This window comes from Dendronephthya gigantea, unplaced genomic scaffold, assembly GCF_004324835.1.
Source record: "Dendronephthya gigantea isolate DGI-Jeju-01 unplaced genomic scaffold, DenGig_1.0 000009F, whole genome shotgun sequence".
Taxonomy (NCBI): Eukaryota; Metazoa; Cnidaria; class Anthozoa; order Malacalcyonacea; family Nephtheidae; genus Dendronephthya; species Dendronephthya gigantea.
In genome coordinates, this window is record NW_021163019.1 from 1760536 (window position 1) to 1781797 (window position 21262).

Below are 21262 nucleotides of genomic sequence, written 5' to 3' on the forward strand. Positions count from 1 at the left end.
AGCTCCACGTCACCATATCACAGTACCATATGCTCTCATAGTAACCATGCTGCCTTCCAAAGGGCTCCAGAGCCCAGAATATCCCAACACAACATGAAATATGGCATACTCGACCATGGTCGAGAAACAAGCTAGAAACTTTACATAGGACAAGCATTTGACCATTAAAACAGCGTGGTTATCCATATCAAAATATTTGGCATCATAACCAAAGCCCCGTTTACACTACAGTCAATTTATCGGCACGGCACGGCTAAAATGGGTACCCGTGCGGCCGTGCCCAATTTCACTAGTGTTCAGGCTACCAAAACAAAGGCCGGGCGCGGATGAAATGGGCACGGGTACCCATTTTAGCCGTGTCGTGCCAATAAATCGAATGTAGTGTAAACGGGGCTTAAATCATGGTTATATTGTTTAATGTTTGTATATGAGCACGAAACATGCTAGAAAATTTACATAGGACAAGCATTTGACCATTAAAACAGCGTGGTTATCCATATCAAAATATTTGACATCATAACCATAGCATGGTTATATTGTTTAATGTTTGTATATGAGCACGAAACATACTTGCAACTTTACACAGAATTTTCACACACAGCACTTTTAGCACTTTATAAAGGTAAAGTAATAAGAGCAAGCCAACAACCACATGCGCAGGCAGTCTAGGGGTGAGGACAATGGCCTCGCAAGTGAGAAGACGATGGTTCGAATCCCATTACTGTAAAATATTTTTCATTATGACCTTAAACAAAATATTTTGGTAAAGTAATAAGAGCAAGCCAACAACCACAAGCGCTGTCTAGTGGTGAGGACAATGGCCTCGCAATTGTTAATAAGATGGTTCGAATCCTGCATTGGTTATTTTTCATTGCAAAAATATTGACGTGTCACATGTGTCACCAACAACCTAGCTTTCTTTGTTTTGTACTGGTATAGAACGACTGTATTCTGAGATTTGGTTTCAAAATATCATCAATTCAAATATATAGTCTTGTTGGAAGAGCATCGCACTGTTTTCAATATTTCCGGCTTCCTACCAGTGCTTCCCACCCGTAATATGAGCATTAGCATAAAGTGCAGCATTGCTTCCCACGTGCAATTCACAACAACTCCACGTGGTGACAATTTAAAGCTCAAGAAAGTTATTCGAGATCATATAGGTGGCATAAAAATCATATCAGTTTACTGAAACGAAATCAAATTCCTTTCCTTCAACTCTTTCTTGCTGTTTCACAGTTAGCCTGTATACAATCGGACACATCCTGGGGTTGCATCAGCTTTCAATAATTGAATATGCAAAATAAAAAAGCGTTATTATTCCACATAAACAAGCGTGTCTTATTTGGCCTTTTGACACGAACACATCCGTTGGTCTAATATAAGAAATGGTTTCAAAATTGCTGAAGGCCGCTTCGGCCTGGCAAACAACACTACACAAATCGTTTTGGTGGACATCGATGAAATCTAGCAAGTCATTTAGCAGATATTCGACAAAGGTATTTATTAAAATCACTTTCTACTATTGTAGTAGTTGTACATTTGTACAGATATTACGTTTTATAGTGCTGTGCATTTGTAATTGTATAAAAGGTATCGAGTTTTGCTGTTAAAACTATTCAATGAACTATTCATTGTTCACTATTTTCGTATGTACTCGTACAAATCTCAGTAACTCAATAACGTAATCTTATATGTAAACAAAACGGAATTTTGTCGTCTTTTATTTCAAAATCAATTGTTTCCAAGTGACGAGAAATGTACCGCTGTTATTTTAATGTTATTTTAATTGCTTAAGGAAGTGTCAAAGACATCACAATATTGAGGTTACATGCCTTAACTTGTGAAAGTGAAAGTTATTGGAATCTCTCGTATGAGAAGTTCTAAAAGGACCACCTGTTGTTTTCGTAATAACCTGATGCTTTTAGCAATAATTAGAGCTTGTTTTCAAAGTCCCCTGTAGAGTTTAAAAGTCACATTCTTTAGTCAGGTGTGATATGGAAACTCCTGGATATCCCTTTGTATTTGATAATGATGTGGAAGAGTGAATATTAAAGTATTTTTCATTAAAAACTCAGGCACAATCAGCTACATTAGTTCTACAAAATGGCACAACCACAACATCATTACAAGGCTACTCTTTCGGTGAACCCAAGTCGACTTCTGGTGAAGTTGTGTTTAACACTGGACTTGTTGGGTATGTTCCTAAACATTGCTCACCTGATGACCCCCTACTTATATTTATTCTCACATTGAACTTTGTTTATAGCTATCCAGAAGCCCTGACTGACCCAAGTTATCGAGGACAAATTCTAACACTGACTTATCCAATCATTGGGAACTATGGTGTCCCAGACACCCAAGCTGTTGATGAGTATGGACTTTTAAAACATGTGGAATCTGGCAAGATACATGTATGAATATATTTATTAAAGCAAGCACGATCGAGAAGAATCAGTTATTATCTAATTCTTTCAAAATAGGAATGACTGTTGAGGGTTTACGGCAACCTTTTTTGCAAATTGCCTAGGTTTCAGCTCTGTTAGTTCAAGATTACACAGATGGATACAGCCATTGGAATGCTGTCAAATCATTGTCAGAATGGCTGCAAGAAGAGAAGGTATGAAAACTCCTAATTAATATTTCATTATTGCTGTCTTCCAACAAGAAACATTCTCCCTGTAGCTTGCATGGAAACGAGAGCCCTTGCTCTGGAATCAGAGATGTGTAACTTAGATACAAGCTTGGTCCTAATTTGCACAGAATTGAATGCAATTACAACTCCCCAGTTTGGCCTAAAAAAATCACTAAATTCTTCTGATCCTTCATTCTGACAACAAACTTTCTTCCACTACTTGTACGTAATTCAGTTCATGGGAAGAAGTAGATAGATAAATACAGGGTATGCAAAGGGTTGCATATATACACATATGCCAATATTATGTATTAAATTTCTTGTTTAATGAATCTTTAAAGATCCCTGCGTTGTATGGAATTGATACTAGGATGCTGACAAAGATTGTTAGAGACAGTGTAAGTTTTTAATATTATTTCATTCCAACCAATAAGTTACAATCAACAATTCCTCAAATGTTTGTCAATTTCAGTCTCTTCTAATTCATTTTATTTTGTTCTATTTCACTTCATCCTCTCATTCTATTTCATCTTCCTCCTTTTCCTCCATTCCATCCTATCATCTTCTGCTCTCCTTTTTTGTGCTCAAACTCCCTTGCACTTTCTTCGCCTATTCCACGGCATTTAATTCCAATTGGTCACAGTTTATTCCTTTTTTTGAATTGTAGAACACAACTTTGGGTAAAATCGTCTTTGAAGGTGATCCAATTGAATTTGAAGACCCCAATCAACGAAACTTGATGGCGGAAGTCTCAACACAGGTAAAAAGCAGGCTAATATTTCTATTTCTTAATTATTCACTCAAAACGTAGATTGTTATATTTCTTTGTTCGTCTTGTGTTTTCAGACAGTGCAAGTCTTTGGCGAAGGTAATCCACACAAAGTGATTGCTATTGATTGTGGCATCAAACACAATATTATCAGAAATCTTGTTAAGGTTTGTGACCGGAGCATACGTGTACATCTCGTGGTTTATTATCTTAAACTGTGAACTCGAATTCCTGGTTTACCAGAGATTTTTTCTTCAGCGCGGAGCCGAGGTCCATCTTGTGCCATGGGACTATGATTTCACGAATGAAGACTACGATGGATTGTTCATCTCGAACGGACCCGGTGATCCTGCTCTGGCTCGCAAGGCTATTGAGCACACGGCAAAGGTTGGTTACGTGTTAACGTCACTGTATTTTTCCACTGCAGTGTACCAGGCAAAAACTGCTTGTAATAAATGGCAGTCGTGACATTAAATGGCATTCGTGCTCGACTGCTCGTTATATAAATGTTGTTTTGATGTTTCTGTTGTATTTAAACCAGGTTATTGAAGATGGAAACACGCCTGTGTTTGGCATTTGCATGGGAAACCAAATTGCTGGTTTGGCTGCGGGTGCTCAAACCTATAAATTACCATTGGGGAACAGGTGAGGCAGTCGTTTTTACGTTTGAAATGTTGTCGCCATTTATTTAGGCTGTGTCGCGTATTGCATGTGCTTCATAGCTTACTCTTTTATATTACAGAGGTCATAATCAACCCGTAATAAATCTACAAAATGGGCAAGCTTTTATTACATCCCAGAACCATGGATTTGCTCTGGATGAGGATACATTACCAGCAGATTGGGTGCCTTTGTTTAGGAATGCTAATGATCTTACAAATGAGGTAACAGGTCATTTTGAACACTGGATTCTCAAAGCCCTTGCCTTAAATCTCGTACGTGAATCTTTCTCTCTCCACAGGGCATCATGCATACCTCCAAACCTGTGTTTACCGCGCAGTTTCATCCGGAAGCATTTGGGGGGCCAACTGACACTGAGGTAAGCATGGACATTGCTTCAGATAAAACAAACATTGATCCTTTTATGGACTAAATATGAGTTTTACTCCAAGACATACAGTGAAAGAATGTTCTGCAGCAAGTACTTGCTATCTTCTTCTATTTTCTTCTTTCATATAGTTTCTCTTTGATAAGTTCATCAATCTTATTCGTGATCCTAATGCAACGGTCGCCTCAGCATTGAGCCCAGCGCCTAGAAAAGCCGAGCGTCTCAAGGTAAGCTAATCATCTTACGTCAGCATCTTACGTCAGCATCTTACGTCAGCATCTTACGTCAGCATCTTACGTCGGTTGTTACCAAGTTTGAGAAGAGTTCTGGCCATTGAGTTGGTTCCAAAATGATATTTTGTTTCTGTATTCTTACTCAAGGTTTCAAAAGTGCTGGTGTTGGGATCAGGTGGTTTGTCTATTGGTCAGGCCGGAGAGTTTGATTATTCCGGTTCTCAAGCAGTTAAAGCTTTGAAAGTATGAAGTATTAGGTGATCATTTAAATTATTATCGATCTTAGCATTATCACACCAGTTTTGTCATTTTCCTCACAGGAAGAGGGGATCGAAGTTGTTCTAATGAATCCAAACATCGCCTCTGTTCAAACGAACGCCGTGGGTGAAAAACAGGTTTGTCGTTTTCCAGTTGTTAACCACTTCTCTCTTTCAAAAAAGGTGGCAGAACATGAAGATCAAGTTTGTGTTATATTGAGTCTTATTCTTGCTTCATTTTTTAGGCAGATCAAGTTTATTTTGTTCCAATCACCCCGGAATACGTGGAGGATGTGATCAGAAAAGAAAAACCAGACGGAATCTTGCTGTCAATGGGCGGGCAAACTGCTCTCAATTGTGGTAAGTTCGCGCCGTGTTACCTTGAGACTTTGTACGTTGCTTGTACAGCTCAGGTCTTGTCCATTGAAGAGTTTAGTAAACCCGCCGAGTTCTTGTGTTTCCTGTTTTAAGGTGTGGAATTGTGGAAGTCTGGAGTTTTTAGCAAGTATGACGTACAGGTTCTGGGAACAGCAGTTAAGTCTATCATAGCTACCGAAGATCGCCAGATATTTGCTGATCAACTGAAAGAAATTGGCGAGAAAATTGCTCCAAGCTTTGCTGTGAACTCGGTAAGTACGTGAATTTATTAGAGAGGGGAGTGTGTTCTTAAGGAGGTGAATGTATTAGAGAGGGGAGTGTGTTCTTAGAGAGGTGAATGTATTAGAGAGGGGAGTGTGTTCTTAGAGAGGTGAATGTGTTAGAGAGGGGAGTGTGTTCTTAGGGAGGTGAATGTTTTAGAGAGGGGAGTGTGTTCTTAGGGAGGTGAATGTATTAGAGAGGGGAGTGTGTTCTTAGGGAGGTGAATGTATTAGAGAGAGGAGTGTGTTCTTAGGGAGGTGAATGTATTAGAGAGGGAGTGTGTTCTTAGGGAGGTGAATGTATTAGAGAGAGGAGTGTGTTCTTAGGGAGGTGAATGTATTAGAGAGAGGAGTGTGTTCTTAGGGAGGTGAATGTATTAGAGAGAGGAGTGTGTTCTTAGGGAGGTGAATGTATTAGAGGGGAGTGTGTTCTTAGGGAGGTGAATGTATTAGAGAGAGGAGTGTGTTCTTAGGGAGGTGAATGTATTAGAGAGGGGAGTGTGTTCTTAGAGAGGTGAATGTGTTAGAGAGGGGAGTGTGTTCTTAGGGAGGTGAATGTTTTAGAGGGGAGTGTGTTCTTAGGGAGGTGAATGTGTTAGAGAGAGGAGTGTGTTCTTAGGGAGGTGAGTGAATGTATTAGAGAGAGAGTGTGTTCTTAGGGAGGTGAATGTATTAGAGAGGGGAGTGTGTTCTTAGAGAGGTGAATGTGTTAGAGAGGGGAGTGTGTTCTTAGGGAGGTGAATGTGTTAGAGAGAGGAGTGTGTTCTTAGGGAGGTGAGTGAATGTATTAGAGAGAGGAGTGTGTTCTTAGGGAGGTGAATGTATTAGAGAGGGGAGTGTGTTCTTAGAGAGGTGAATGTGTTAGAGAGGGGAGTGTGTTCTTAGGGAGGTGAATGTTTTAGAGAGGGAGTGTTTCTTAGGAGTGTTCTTAGGGAGGTGAGTGAATGTATTAGAGAGAGGAGTGTGTTCTTAGGGAGGTGAATGTATTAGAGAGGGGAGTGTGTTCTTAGGGAGGTGAGTGAATGTATTAGAGAGAGGAGTGTGTTTTTAGGGAGGTGAATGTGTTAGAGAGGGGAGTGTGTTCTTAGGGAGGTGAATGTGTTAGAGAGAGGAGTGTGTTCTTAGGGAGGTGAATGTATTAGAGAGAGGAGTGTTCTTAGGGAGGTGAATGTATTAGAGAGGAGTGTGTTCTTAGGGAGGTGAATGTATTAGAGAGAGGAGTGTGTTCTTAGGGAGGTGAATGTATTAGAGAGGGGAGTGTGTTCTTAGGGAGGTGAATGTATTAGAGAGAGGAGTGTGTTCTTAGGGAGGTGAATGTATTAGAGAGGGGAGTGTGTTCTTAGGGAGGGAAATGTATTAGAGAGGGAGTGTGTTCTTAGGGAGGTGAATGTATTAGAGAGGGAGTGTGTTCTTAGGGAGGTGAATGTTTTAGAGAGGGGAGTGTGTTCTTAGGGAGGTGAATGTGTTAGAGAGGGAAGTGTATTCTTAGAGAGGGAAATGTATTAGAGAGGGGAGTGTGTTCTTAGGGAGGTGAATGTGTTAGAGAGGGAAGTGTATTCTTAGAGAGGGAAATGTATTAGAGAGGGAAGTGTATTCTTAGAGAGGGAAATGTATTAGAGAGAGGAGTGTGTTCTTAGGGAGGTGAATGTATTAGAGAGAGGAGTGTGTTCTTAGGGAGGTGAATGTATTAGAGAGGGGAGTGTGTTCTTAGGGAGGTGAATGTATTAGAGAGAGGAGTGTGTTCTTAGGGAGGTGAATGTGTTAGAGAGGGGAGTGTATTCTTAGAGAGGGAAATGTATTAGAGAGGGAAGTGTATTCTTAGAGAGGGAAATGTATTAGAGAGGGGAGTGTATTCTTAGAGAGGGAAATGTATTAGAGAGGTGTCAAAAGTAGAGCGAGGTTTGTAGAATAACTCTCAGGATTATAGACAGGATTCCATGTTGGTAATGCGTGTAATTAATTCTACTAGTTACCAAGTTGAATTGTATCAAATTTTCTGTTCGTCAGGTTGACGAGGCTATCGAGGCCGCCTCCAAGATTGGGTATCCCGTCATGGTCCGAGCCGCGTATGCTCTCGGTGGACTGGGCTCAGGCTTGTGTGAAAATGAAGAGAAACTGAGACAAACTACTGAAAAGGTTTGAACTATTTCATTGCGAAGGTTGGGAGGGGGGGGGGGGGGTTGTTACAGTAGTCCTACGATCATGGTTGAACCTTGCTGCACCTCAAAGGACACATTTCAAGTCTCGTTGTCTTTCAGGCATTTGCTCTTACAAATCAAGCCCTGATTGAAAAATCTCTGCTCGGTTGGAAGGAAATCGAGTATGAAGTGGTTCGTGATGCCTCGGATAACTGTGTGACAGTTTGCAATATGGAGAATTTTGACCCTCTTGGCGTTCACACTGGTAGGGCATCTTTCATGCCACATATATGTATCTAAGTTTACCTTAGCTCACTAAGTTTGCTGGAGCCGGTTGTATCAAGCCCGTTTAGCTTAAACGGTGGTTAAGCTCAAAACAGAAAGCAAGTCTATCGTTTTATTCAACAAGCAAATTTAAGGTTTTTAACTTTAATACAAAGATGTTGTTTACAACTACATATTCGGTGCATAATATTAAAGTTAACTTATTCAAGAGAGTTGTAAGAGTGTTATTTAATTTTGACTTATCCGCCGTTTAAGCTAAACGGGCTTGATTCAACCGGCCCCTGGTCATGAAAATCAGTTGGAAAACGTGTTGTACGAAATCTTTCGCAAAAATATAACATATTCGGCGATTCATTCAGGTGACTCGATTGTTGTTGCTCCCAGTCAAACTCTGTCGAATGAGGAGTACCATATGCTTCGGGAAACAGCAATAAAGGTAAAATATATCCTCCATGATAACTGCCCTTTCAACGCCGTCTTAGCGCAGGAAAACGCCAGTGAAATACGAAGATAGATATTGACGAATTCAAAGGCAAAAAACCTGACGAACTAAAGCACTTCTGTAGGTTGTTCGTCATTTGGGAATCGTTGGTGAATGTAATATTCAGTACGCCCTTCATCCAACCTCGCTGGATTATTGCATCATCGAAGTGAACGCAAGACTATCGAGAAGTTCAGCGCTTGCTTCCAAAGCTACCGGGTAAGGGAGAGCTTATGTCAATTTGCAGTTAGTTTCACGGCAAGAGCTTCAACGACAACAGCAAAAACAAACAACGCTATCGTTTTTCTTCTAGCTATCCATTGGCTTTCATTGCGGCGAAATTAGCTCTTGGCATTCCATTGCCTGATATCACAAATGCTACCACGGAAAAAACAAGTGCTTGCTTTGAGCCCAGTTTGGATTATATCGTGACGAAGGTAGGGCAGCGATAACTGTCAGTGTAACGATGAACGTGTGGTTATTTTTTCGTCTTTAAACCGACTTTATGTTCATTCATTTTCATGTCAATATAGATTCCTCGATGGGATTTAGATCGTTTCCATCAGACACCGAAAGAAATCGGCAGCGCTATGAAAAGTGTCGGCGAGGTGATGGCAATAGGACGAACATTTGAAGAAAGTTTTCAGAAAGCCATGAGAATGGTTCATCCTGCTGTGGACGGGTTTGTAGCAAAGGTAAGTAAGTCTAACTGGAACATCAAAATGAGCGTGAGTTCATTCATAAAGTTATCCACATTTTGTTCTGAATAATCATTCGCTCATTCAGGTTCCAGTGGCCCATCAAAAAGGATGGAGTGAAGATCTTGAAACTGCTTTGAAAGTTCCTTCGAATACACGAGTCTACACCATCGCAAAGGTTTGGATAAACATCTCCTGCATTGTCAAGTTTCGATGAGGAAACCGCTACCAAATGCAATAATTTTTTCCAGGCTTTACATGATGGTTATACAGTCGATCAAATTCACGAACTCACAAGCATAGACCGATGGTTCCTGCAGAAATTGAAGAAAATTGTTGATATCGACCATAATCTGGCTAATTTGGACTGGTTAGTTTGGAATGCACGTCATAATTTCTCCGTAATATCTGCCAACAGTTTTTGTAACATCGGTGTTCATATCACCTTGAATTTTGCCTGAAATATATCACACCACTTCGCATCTTCTTCTGATCTCTTCATTCCGTAATAATGTCTTTCATCTCTTCTTATTACTTGTCCATATCATCTCAACCTTGCGTCTCTCATCCTCTCTGCAATGTCTACCACCTCACATCTTCATCTCTTCTTATCACATGTCCATATCATCTCAACCTTGCTTCCCTCGTCCTCTCTGCAATGCCTACCACCTCACATCTTCTTCTGATCTCTTCATTTCATAATATCTCTGACCATCTCTCCTTCATCTCTTCTTTTTACATGTCCATATCATCTCAACCTTGCTTCCCTCATCTTCTCTGCAATGTCTACCACCTCACATCTTCTTCTGATCTCTTCATTCCATAATATCTCAGATCATCTCTCCTTCATCTCTTCTTATTACATGTCAATATCATCTCAACCTTGCTTCTCTCATCTTCTCTGCAATGTCTACCACCTCACATCTTCTTCTGATCTCTTCATTCCATAATATCTCTGACCAGCTCTCCTTCATCTCTTCTTATTACATGTCCATATCATCTCAGCCTTGCTTCCCTCATCTTCTCTGCAATATTCATCATGCACCTCACACCTTCTGATCTCGTTTGAAACCTTTGAAAGTCTTCTACGGAAGACTCTGGTCGTAAATATACATATTCCCTCGACTTCAGGAAGAATGTACCGGGCACAATCCTCGCAGAAGCGAAGGAGGCCGGATTCTCAGATCGACAGATCGGAAAAGTGATTGGCGTGCCAGAGAAGGATGTTCGTCAGAAGCGGATTGAAGCCAACATCAAACCTTGGGTAAAACAGGTCAGTCCGCGGAGAATTTATTTATAAGAACATATTTTGCCAGGATAGCTGCATCAGTTATACAACTGCTATCAATGCAGCTGTCTTGATAATCCTGTCTTGGACTGCGGCATATACGAACTTCCAAGTAACAAGACCTGTTCCTTTTTCGATATAGATTGACACAATGGCTGCGGAGTACCCAGCGATGACCAACTATTTATATATGACATACAACGGTCAGGTTAGTGGACCTGCAGCTATTTTAACTTGTCATTGTTATTGCTGTGAAACTCTGCAGAATCGTCGAAAGAAACCCAATGAAACTACTCTTGCCTCCTATTTCAAGCAACAATACATTAAACAAGCTATTTACAATTCAGAAACTACCAACGGACAAGTGCTACCGCAAAAATATTGCCAATAGACAAGTGTTACCGCAATATTTCTTTGTTTTGTAGGAACATGACCTGACATTTGATGAACATGGTATTATGGTTTTGGGTTGTGGACCGTATCATATTGGTAAGCAACGAATATTGTCACAAATACGATACATTTGAATCTTCGACATTACAATTACCTTCAAAAACGTCCTAGGCAGCAGCGTGGAGTTTGACTGGTGTGCTGTGTCAGCGATACGAACTCTGCGCAATTTAGGGAGGAAAACGGTACGATTTTTGAGGTGAAACTAAACTAATAAACATATTAGCCTATCGGCTCTAAACTGTGCTTTTTAGAGTTAAACTGGACTTTTTAGTTAAACTAAACTACTTTATTTATACAGGATAGCTCTATCAGTTCTAAACTGTTCTTCCCAAAGGTCCAATAAAGATAATCTCTTATTGATTCAGTGTTACTACAGGAGGAAACCTAAACTAAACTAACTTTATACTGGAAAGCTCTATCAGTTCTAAACTGTTCTTCTCCGAGGTCCAGTAAGGACCATCTCTTATTGATCCAGTGATACTACGGGAAGAAACCTAAGCTAAACTAACTTTATTTATACTGGATAGCCCCATCAGTTCTAAACTGTTCTTCCTAGAAGTCCAGTAAGGATCATCTCTTATTGATCCAGTGTTACTACAGAAGGAAACCTAAACTAAACTAACTTTATTTACACTGGATATAACTCTATCAGTTCTGAGCTGTCTTTCCTAGAGATCCTAAGGATAATAATCTCTTCTTGATCCATTTTTACTACAATTTAACTTAAATTTATCAGTTCAAAGCCTCATTTCTAGACATGCAATGATGCTAAAGAAGAAGACCTACACTAAAGTAACCTTTTACTTAAGGTTGTTGTGAATCACAACCCAGAGACCGTAAGCACAGACTACGACGAATGTGATCGACTGTACTTTGAAGAACTATCTTTGGAAAGAGTTTTAGACATCTACCAGCAGGAGGTAACCTCCTCGAGGGCTTCTGTTATCGCTTATGACGATTTTAGGATGACAACGTTCGCACTTCTCCTTATTTAGGAATGTGACGGGACAATCATCTCCGTCGGGGGTCAAATTCCTAACAATTTAGCATTGCCACTCCACGAGCAAGGCGTTAAAATATTAGGAACTTCTCCGTTGATGATTGATGCAGCTGAAGAGAGGTTTGTTGTATGTTTTCTTCGACGTCTGTGGTAAGGCATCTTCTTCTGTAAATTTAGCCTAATATCTTGTTATGTTTTTCTGCAGATCTCGTTATTCGCAAATTTTGGATGAAATCGGAATCGAACAGGCACCGTGGAGAGCCTTGTACTCCGTGGTAAGATTCAAACATCACGATAGTTAAATAGTGAAATAAAATTGTGGGATACTAAATTCTCACTTTTATCATTTTCACAGAACGATGCCTTGGATTTTGCGGCAAGCGTTGGCTATCCATGTCTATTGAGACCTTCCTACGTCCTAAGGTGCATAAACATTGAATCTTTCACTTTCATTACTCCCCAAAGTCCCTCTCAAACCCTAAATGTCATGCTTACTGTTCTTTCGTTTATTTCCGCTTAAGTGGTTCGGCGATGAACGTGGCGTACGGTCCCGAAGAACTCCTGAGATATTTGGGTGACGCATCCAGAGTTTCGCAGGTCAGTAATGCTATTCTTATCATTTGGATAAGATTAATAGTTCCCCGGCTACCCCTGCACAGTACAGCGTGGTTTCATGTTCAAATATATTAATATTTTTTGTTAAGGAACACCCAGTTGTGATCACGAAATTTGTAGAAAATGCCAAAGAAATAGAAATGGATGCTGTCGCGAAAAACGGAGAGGTAATAGCTGTGAGATACATTCTCGTCAACAACAACATCAACGACAACAACAACAACAGCAACAGCAGCAACAACAGCAACAACAACAGCAACAACAACAACACTACAGCAGCAACAACTACAACAGAAACAACAACAGCAACAGTCACAGCAACAACAACAACTGCAACAACAACAACAGCAACAACAACAACACAACAGTAGCAACGACTCTTTATAACTCAATTTTCGCATTATAAACCACTATTTCTTCCGCAGGTTGTAGTTTTTGCCATTTCTGAGCACGTTGAAAACGCTGGCGTTCATTCGGGAGACGCTACGTTAGTTTTACCGCCTCAAACTATTAGCGAAGAAACGATAAAACAGGTAATACACTTACAGAGAAAAGGAATTACACTTACTAGATGTCTTAAAAGACAGCATTGCACGCAACGGGTTATCAAACCTGCCTAGAAATACTTCTAATAAAATACTTCTTATATTATCGATTTTTTTTCTACAGGTTAAAGAAGCGACAAGAAAAATTGCTAAAGAGTTTGAAATATCAGGTCCATTCAATACGCAGTTCTTAGCCAAAGATGGAAAAGTTATGGTGAGATGAAATGTCCGTTTTTTAAAAAGAACACGGCTTTCATCATCTAAATGGTTGTTTGCTATCTATCGCACTCAACAGTCAACAAAAACTGTTTAATTTCAGGTTATCGAGACTAATCTCCGTGCGTCAAGATCCTTTCCGTTTGTGTCCAAAACCACGGGAACAGATTTCATTTCTGTTGCAACCAAAGTAATGACGGAATCGCCTTTGGCAGACGGTGAAACACGAGATTTGAATTCGCCTGTTCTACCTCATGGCTACGTCGGTATAAAGGTATTATAGCAAATAGCAATGCTTCCATTTTGACGTAATTTCAACGACAAAGAAACACTGCCTACATCAACAATACCTCCACCATCTTCTCTCGTAGGCGCCAATGTTTTCCTGGCCACGATTACGTGATGCTGACCCTGTTCTTAAATGTGAAATGGCTTCCACTGGAGAGGTAATGACTAATGCGATACGTTGATCTATTTCAACTTAGATTTCCACAGTTATTCCATAATCTTTTTCACAGTTAAACAATGAACATAATGAACATTCATGAACATCATTTAGGTTGCTTGTTTTGGTCCAAACATCCACACAGCCTTTCTAAAAGCTCTGCAATCCACCGGCTTTAAAGTTCCTAAGAAAGCGATTCTTATCGGAATTCAGGTAAAGACCAATGCATGAAGATCCTGTTGTGTGGATGTTTGATTTTTGAGAAGATTTTCGCCCGTTCACTTCACCAAGGATTTCAATTTTTGTCCTTCAAGCATTCGTTTCAACCCGATTTCCTTCCAACCGCCTATCAACTTCATCGTCTCGGATTTGACATCTATGCTACCCAGGCCACGGCCGAGTACCTGAATGCTCACAGAATTCCCGCGAGAACCGCGCAATGGCCACTCAAGGAAGAGGGCCCGGACCCTAGCGCTACAAGGTACTGGCGAATTGACAAGTATGAGAATTGGATTACCCGAAATAAACGTGCACTGTTGTCGTTATCTTTTTCTATTGCTTTATTAATAGACTTATCCAAGAAGGAGTGGTTGATCTTGTCATCAACCTGCCCAACCAAAACACCAAATACACGGAAAACAATTATCTCATACGTAGAACAGCGATTGACTCCGGAGTTCCACTTTTGACAAACTTCCAGGTTAGTACAAAAGCAGTACTAAAATACAGTCCGCTTGCTCCAACGGAGTGAGGAGTCTGGTATCAAACTCGGGTTCTATGCATACTCTGATAGGATGTCGACTTTTCTCCAGCGGGATTGTTACCAATCAGAATGTTCTCGCATATCGTTTCGTTTTTGCGCTTAAGAGTAAAATCCCTAAGAATATCAGACTGAATGTCCTTTGTCGCATGATTTTCCATTTATGGGCTCCGTAATTATCTGAGCATTCTGAACGTCTGCATACGTCATACGGGCAATCTTTTCCAGCATAAAGTATCAGTGTATCACTGGCTTTCGCACTCTCCATATTCTTACCTTCGTCTTCGATCAAAAATATCTACGGGGATTTTCTATTTTTAAGGTTGTTCAACTTTTTGCCGAAGCCATCGCCAAGGCTCCTTACGTTGACTCAGGAAGTCTTAGCCATTATCAAAACCCCTCACAAACAAAAGTATAAAGAAAGAATAACTTCGTATTTCAAAACTAGTAATTTTATCAAACTGTTGGTTTTTAATGGCACAATAGTTTACAGTAGGTAGAGCAAAGTTTTTTTGATAATTTTCTTTATGGAATTTTATCAGCATTTGAAGAATGTATTATATTCTACAACTTTATAACATTCTGGGTTATTCTACACAATATGGCCGCAGTGTTCATTCAAAACACAATTTTGATTTAGCTTCGTATAATGTAGTTAGCATAAACATGGCTTTTTCAATTGAAAAGTATACTCTCTTCAAAATCTCAAGATTATTTATGAGCGACCATTAAGAAACTAATCACTATCGCCTCTATTTAAACTTTTCCTCTTTAGTCTAAAAGTACCTTTCGTTCAAAAGCCCTTCATGAATGCAAAAGGCAACTTTTAAGAATCTTTGCTGACCAGGCAGTGCAGTCAGGTATTTGTAAATACTTCTAAAGCAGGAAATGACCACTCGCAAGTGAAACGATAAAGCCACTTCAAATCCTCAGTTTCAAAATCCTCTTAAAATATGATAAAGTCCTATATGCACAAACATATCTAAAAATAATCGACACCCAGGTTGAAACAGGATGTCTATGGAGTCAAAGCTACAATTGGATATTTTGATCCTCGTGTACCAGAAATCGAGAATATTGCTAGTAACTAGAAGCCCCCATAAATGGTTGCATATAGTATTTGATGGTGTACCCAATTATAGAGATATAATCTATGTCAATTTATTATTTCCTTGCCACTTCAAACTCATAAATCAGTCTGTCTCTCACCGCAACCTTAACTTGTTTTAAAATACTTAGGAATTTTTCCTAAGTATTTACACCCTGGCAACGCTATAGTTACACATTGTGAAATGAACATTTTTTGTACGAATATTTCTGCTCCGAGGAGAATTGAATACAACTTTCTTTATTCCTTGAGCATCAGGAAATGACAAACGAGAGCCACTTCTTATTTTATTGAAAGCTTCAAAAAAAACCTCTTGAAAATGAATAAAGCTTTTGCTAGGATATATAATAAACTTTGAGGCGGAATGGTCTCGTGATCTATTTCCCATGCAAGACTTACACGAAATCATAATTGTCTTACTTCAAAAGTATTTGTATTGCTTTCGAAAGAGAGCTTTAAATCCTAAATAGTTTTTAAATTATCTTGCGGATGTAGTGGGGTTAGTCACCCCGCATGCCAAGCTTAATATGTACCTATTGAAAACTTTGAAGAAGCTTCTTTATTTTCTCTTGTTCTTAATGCTTTTCTTCCCAAAAATATCCCTGGTCGAGATGATTTGGCGTAGAGAGTTTATATTTATAGAAAATTTGCAACGTATAAGATACTCGCAAGTGCTTTAAGAATTAAAGCATTTTTTGAATATCAAGCAGTAACTGGACATTATTAGAAAGGTCACTTACGTACTTTATATAGCTGTCAACAAACCAGATCTTTTTGCTGAATTGAAGTTTTTAAATTGCTGAATATTCACATTCACAAGCATGTATTTAGGCAAAAATGAAATAATTGCTCTCTGCAAGAAATAAACTTTTAAGCAAAATTCTGTGTCCGATGTATGGGTTTCATATTTCCATTAATCTTCTATTTACTGCCAAGGTCGAATTTAACTTTGGGATGTATTTCATTAGCACAACAATCATTACAGAAAGTGTACTAAACTTTTCATGTCCAAAAATATCTCTGCCAAAATAGATTGCATTCCTAAAATAATTTTCTCAGGGCATTAAGGCAGTAGCCCACGATTAATCGTGGACCTTTGTAAAGATCAGTTTTATGTGTATTGTATTGTGATAATCCCGTTTTAAAACATAATATTGTACGATAAAGCTATAGGGCTTAGCAGTACTTCAATGAAATCAAAAGTTGAGTATTTATTGTATTAGACTAGTACTGACCTCGAGCACACTTCACTTGGGAAACTGAGTCGTGGAATTGCCCCAGATTGCTCATTAAGAATTCAAAAAATGACTGACGTCACATGCATGCTGAGGAAAAATGGTGACTAAATTTGGTCACGAAATGCTGAAAATTATTGTGCGTTCAAAAGATACCTTGTGCCAAATATGAATACTTCAATGACTATGTTTTTGATAGGATTACCCAAACGTACTTAATTTAGACGATTTCCCTTGAGAATTAAACACATTTATTTCTCATATCCGTTGAAACAAAGGCGTTTGATTAAAGGCAAACACTAAACACGACCTCCCACAGATCAATTTCAAAGTCGTTTATCCTTCGGGGACGATAATAGCTTCATTTCTAAGAGAACTAACAGATCTTTTTACTGGCTCTCGTCGTAGCAGTTCATATAAAACCAGTTAGCATCTCGCGTCCGGCGTTTTGATAAATATGTCATTGCGCAGACTTTGTGGCATTAGGCCCCTTAAACACCTTTAATGCCAAGTGTTCTTCCTAAGATATATTATCCTGTAAATTATTCGAAGGAAATGGCAATAAAACAATCGGTCTAAACTTTTGAGAAAGTCCAGTACATTCGCACGATTTTCTCTTTACGTATTTTCTACAGTAGTAAACAACAAAAGAACAGAAGTTTCGTTATATATGCAGGTTTATCAGAAAACGCGTGGACTTGCAGGAGCTAAGCCTAAGAGTTTTTAAATACCTTGAAAAAAATAATATGGAATCGCAATAATTAAAAAAAATATAAGCATTATATAAGCCAGGAAGGTATACGATGTGAAATTTGAGCTGTGTTTTGCTACGTGCAAAATTTTGAAATTCATTTTTGAATATGTGTTTCGACTGGTACATTTCAAGCGAAAATAGTGCGTAACGAGATTTAACGAGTGTTTTAGGATTTTACAGTCCCGCGAAGGCATGCAACAACAAGCGGGTGACAGTCATGTTTTATTGTATTCAAGTACAGCTCCAAACGTTTTCAATTGGAGATTATCTTAGTTCAAATTTCTATGGATTATTTCAGTCAAAAACAAACACTTGTTAATTTATCTTTATTTCTAATCCATTTCTTTTAAATTATTTACAAATTTCCTATTTACATTCTGTACACGGTAGATTACTGTTTCTGAAATAAATAATCTAAATAAGACCGAATTTTGCTCCCGTATATAATTGTCTATTTCGATTGAATTATATAAAATTTATGATGGTTTTTTTAACCGATACAGCGTTTGGACGCGAGATTTTGAAACGCTCAAAGGCCAGTGTATCATAAGACGCTGTATCGAGGATACCCGTGATGCTGTGCGGTGGAATAATAGCCATAATTCTGCGCATGCGCGGCTTGTGGCAGAGTCCACATGTAGCTAAGATAGGCATCTCTTTGCATAGGCGTCATAAAGGCCCTTTGTTGAGTCATGGCATTGTAGTTTTCCAAGTTTCTTTGCTGTTTTTTGTACTTGTATCTGTGATTCTGAAACCATATCTTGATTTGTGTTGGAGTCATGTCCAACACTCGTGCCAGCTCCTCGCGTTCTGGCGCCGAAAGGTACCTCTGCCGTCGGAAGGCCTTCTCGAGTTCGTAGACCTGGGCCTGTGTGAATAAAACTCTCCGTTTCTTGTGCAAAGGCGAGGCAAAGTTTCCATTCGATGGTTTCTTCGTATTTTTTTCGTTCTCTGTGACTCTCTCCGACTCAAATTCGTCCGATTCTATGTAGAATAAAAATAAAAAATAAATATAGATGGATCTTCTTCAACTATCTTCAAAATGCGGCAAGCGTACATGCACGCTGAAAGACAGTCGATTGCTTGTTTACATAAAACAATGGCCTCAGAAAACTCCTTGGTGCACAAAAAATACTTATATTATTACAATTAAAGGAAAGAAAACAGACTCAAAGACAAGCGCCAATAAGTTAACTTGCTTATTTCAATCATCTAAGGAAGCATGAATATGCAATTATAATTCCATTGCCTATATATTGAGTAAACTATTGAACGATGTTGAAGTTTTTGCACAGCGTTGTCAGTTACATAACCCGTAAGTGTATTTATAATTTTGGTTGAAGGCTTAAAGCACGAAAGAAGGCAAAACCGAGACAAAATACTATACATAAAATACTATCCTTAGGCTTGCGAGGGTTGGTTAAGAGTGAAATCCGGTCCTGAAATTTGACATTATGAAACACCTATAAGAATTAAGCTGCTTTTCGCACCTCAAATGATGATGTATGGGTTTTATACATCAAGTACTTCCGCGATATAAACTTTTCTTCCAATGTGAGAATGTTATTCGTGTTGCCAATTTCTATATTTAATTGTCTCAGGATTCTTTCTTGTGTGAAAGGTGAGATTTCTGGCTGACTCGAAATCTCCGCTTATCTCTGTCTGATAACATTGAATTCGGTAACAAATTGTCATGGTGTGAATGTCCCTATCATGCTCTGAAATCAAATATGAAAGTTTTTCACTTTAACAACTGATTGATTTGATGGATCAATAACGGCGATAAATGAGAACAATATGCAGTGTGCGACTACAAAATATAGGAATATCGCTTTATAATCTATGCTTCAACTCCGAAAGATCAGATCTAAATATATTAGATTATCCATTTTAAAGCTTGAAATTGTTTTGTGCTCGTATTTTCAAAATATCCTGCGCAAATTCCTGTTTTCAAACAAAGCAATGGTGGAACTATTGTATTGATGGGTGAAGTTATAAGGAAGGATGTTAAAAACGCAAATGGCTAAGCATACAAGATTTCTGAAAGAACAAAAAACTCAAAGCACTTTGCGGCTTTCATATGACAACATTTACATTATTTCTTTAATTGAAAGTCCCTTGATATATATAATCTCTTTGTTCTTTGAATTTACACTTCTTACAATGACTTGGCAGGATCGATGTGGGTTAAAATCCAGCAGCTTAAACGATATATATAACAGCGAAAGCGATCGAGGCGCCGTTCAAAGACTTAAACAATTTTACACAGGAAAGAGTGTAGACTATTATTCACACTCATGTCCGTAAAAGGCGACGTGGGGTTCACGCGTTGAGTGAAATATTGCCTCTGTGATTAGGGAATTATTATCTTATGATCGAAATCAACACGACCGTTGGTTCGACCCACACATGCACAAATCAATTTGATCTTTTGGAGGAGCTGAAAATAGCGTGTTCAGCAAAGTGCGTATCGATTATCAGTGAAACGTGTTAAAGTGCAATGTTTACTAGAAACTCGAAAGGTAGCCAGTGCGTCTACATCGCGCAAACCACCGTCGTATCGTTTTTAAATAACCAGACTTAAAATGCCATCCTCTTTCCAAGCGATCCCATTTCAACAACAACATTTATGGTAGTGAAACGCGCGCACCGCTCGGTTTGAATATTACTGAATATATACATAGTCATAGCTGTCGAGTTTTCAAACAAAGATTACCACGGACCATATTCTGATAGCTGTATTGTGTATAATCTGTGTTCGTTTAATTCTGTGTTCTGACCGGGTATATATGGGAATGTACCCAGAATGTATGATTTAAATTGTATGTAAGATTCTACAGATGCTAACCTCAGAAAAACATGCGTTATAGTTATATATCTGGGCTTTTTCATAAAAACATGCATGCTGCAGCACTTTCTCCTTGATGATTGAGCTATCAATATAAAGATTTAAATCTTGTACATCTAAATCAGCGCGCTCTTCCTAAATATTAAATAAGCACTAATTTTTATGATCTCACATTTGTTTAACTCATCCTAAATATGTTCATGCACTGTCCGTCGGTTCAACGCACACTATATCTTTATCCATCAAAACGTTAAAAGTGTTTAAATTTAATTTGTTATAATAGCCCTAGCTAACAGAAGAGTGATCACTCCAGTCATATGATAAACTATCTTCCTTCCACCTTATCAATTTACCTTCAATCTTACTCTTCTCATGTTCAAGAGGTTTCATTCTGCATTCGTCACCGCATTCTGGTTGTGTATCTTGGTGATGAAGCTCGTTCAGATCCCCCGGTGTCGATGTATACGACCTCTCTGCGAGTTTACCATGTGCCTCAACGCTGGAATTGCCTTCCTGGCCTTGAGTTTTTAGGATATCGGTGATACCAAACGGAGTGAATCTGGGACCGCTCGCCATATTAAGAAACGCGCGCGGCAGAAGCAAGTCTTGTTGTGTTGTGTTGTGTTGTCAAAAAGCACCACGCTCTGTTTAAGTAGCGACCGTGCTCGTTTCCTTGATCTCGACAAATGCTTTCAGCTTTTTACGTGCAAATTGTTTTGTGGGTGGAGTAGCCATAAGAGGAGATTAAAATTTTGACACCTAATTCCTGGCAACGATTGGTGCTCCTTAATTGTTGTTTGACTTGCCTGACAA

The 21262-nt window shown here is 38.9% G+C and overlaps 2 protein-coding genes across 2 annotated transcripts; one reads left to right on the forward strand and one right to left on the reverse strand.

Annotated features, from left to right (window-relative positions):
- The first annotated feature begins 489 nt into the window (after positions 1–489).
- On the forward strand, positions 490–15210 carry LOC114517513 (carbamoyl-phosphate synthase [ammonia], mitochondrial-like). Its single transcript, XM_028537271.1, has 42 exons — positions 490–1499; positions 2079–2197; positions 2270–2414; positions 2531–2620; positions 2977–3033; positions 3303–3395; positions 3482–3571; positions 3663–3791; positions 3946–4049; positions 4147–4288; positions 4366–4443; positions 4584–4679; positions 4833–4928; positions 5006–5080; positions 5188–5302; positions 5414–5571; positions 7588–7716; positions 7839–7983; positions 8363–8439; positions 8570–8703; positions 8798–8921; positions 9018–9179; positions 9271–9360; positions 9434–9552; positions 10314–10455; positions 10613–10678; positions 10896–10959; positions 11035–11105; positions 11733–11843; positions 11919–12043; positions 12129–12198; positions 12279–12346; positions 12445–12520; positions 12628–12705; positions 12964–13071; positions 13208–13297; positions 13403–13573; positions 13671–13745; positions 13859–13957; positions 14059–14225; positions 14315–14444; positions 14827–15210. The coding sequence occupies exons 1-42, from the start codon at positions 1389–1391 to the stop codon at positions 14920–14922; spliced, it is 4485 nt and encodes a 1494-aa protein (XP_028393072.1). The 5' UTR covers positions 490–1388; the 3' UTR covers positions 14923–15210.
- A 2926-nt stretch (positions 15211–18136) lies between these two features.
- Positions 18137–21049, reverse strand: LOC114517756 (homeobox protein Nkx-2.2-like). Its single transcript, XM_028537572.1, has 2 exons — positions 20803–21049; positions 18137–18585 (listed from the first exon to the last, which is right to left on the reverse strand). Exons 1-2 carry the CDS (start codon positions 21023–21025, stop codon positions 18146–18148), a joined length of 663 nt encoding a protein of 220 aa, XP_028393373.1. The 5' UTR covers positions 21026–21049; the 3' UTR covers positions 18137–18145.
- Positions 21050–21262: the final 213 nt, after the last annotated feature.

Bases quoted from the DNA above. Each gene is read 5' to 3' on its own strand.
- LOC114517513 (XM_028537271.1), top strand. From the start codon at position 1,389: ATGGTTTCAAAATTGCTGAAGGCCGCTTCGGCCTGGCAAACAACACTA. The intron at 11,844-11,918 runs GTAACCTCCTCG...CTCCTTATTTAG, and splicing joins TAGACATCTACCAGCAGGAG to GAATGTGACGGGACAATCAT. The intron at 12,199-12,278 runs GTAAGATTCAAA...TCATTTTCACAG, and splicing joins GGAGAGCCTTGTACTCCGTG to AACGATGCCTTGGATTTTGC.
- LOC114517756 (XM_028537572.1), bottom strand. From the start codon at position 21,025: ATGGCGAGCGGTCCCAGATTCACTCCGTTTGGTATCACCGATATCCTA. The intron at 18,586-20,802 runs GTAAATTGATAA...TATTCTACATAG, and splicing joins TGAGAAGAGTAAGATTGAAG to AATCGGACGAATTTGAGTCG.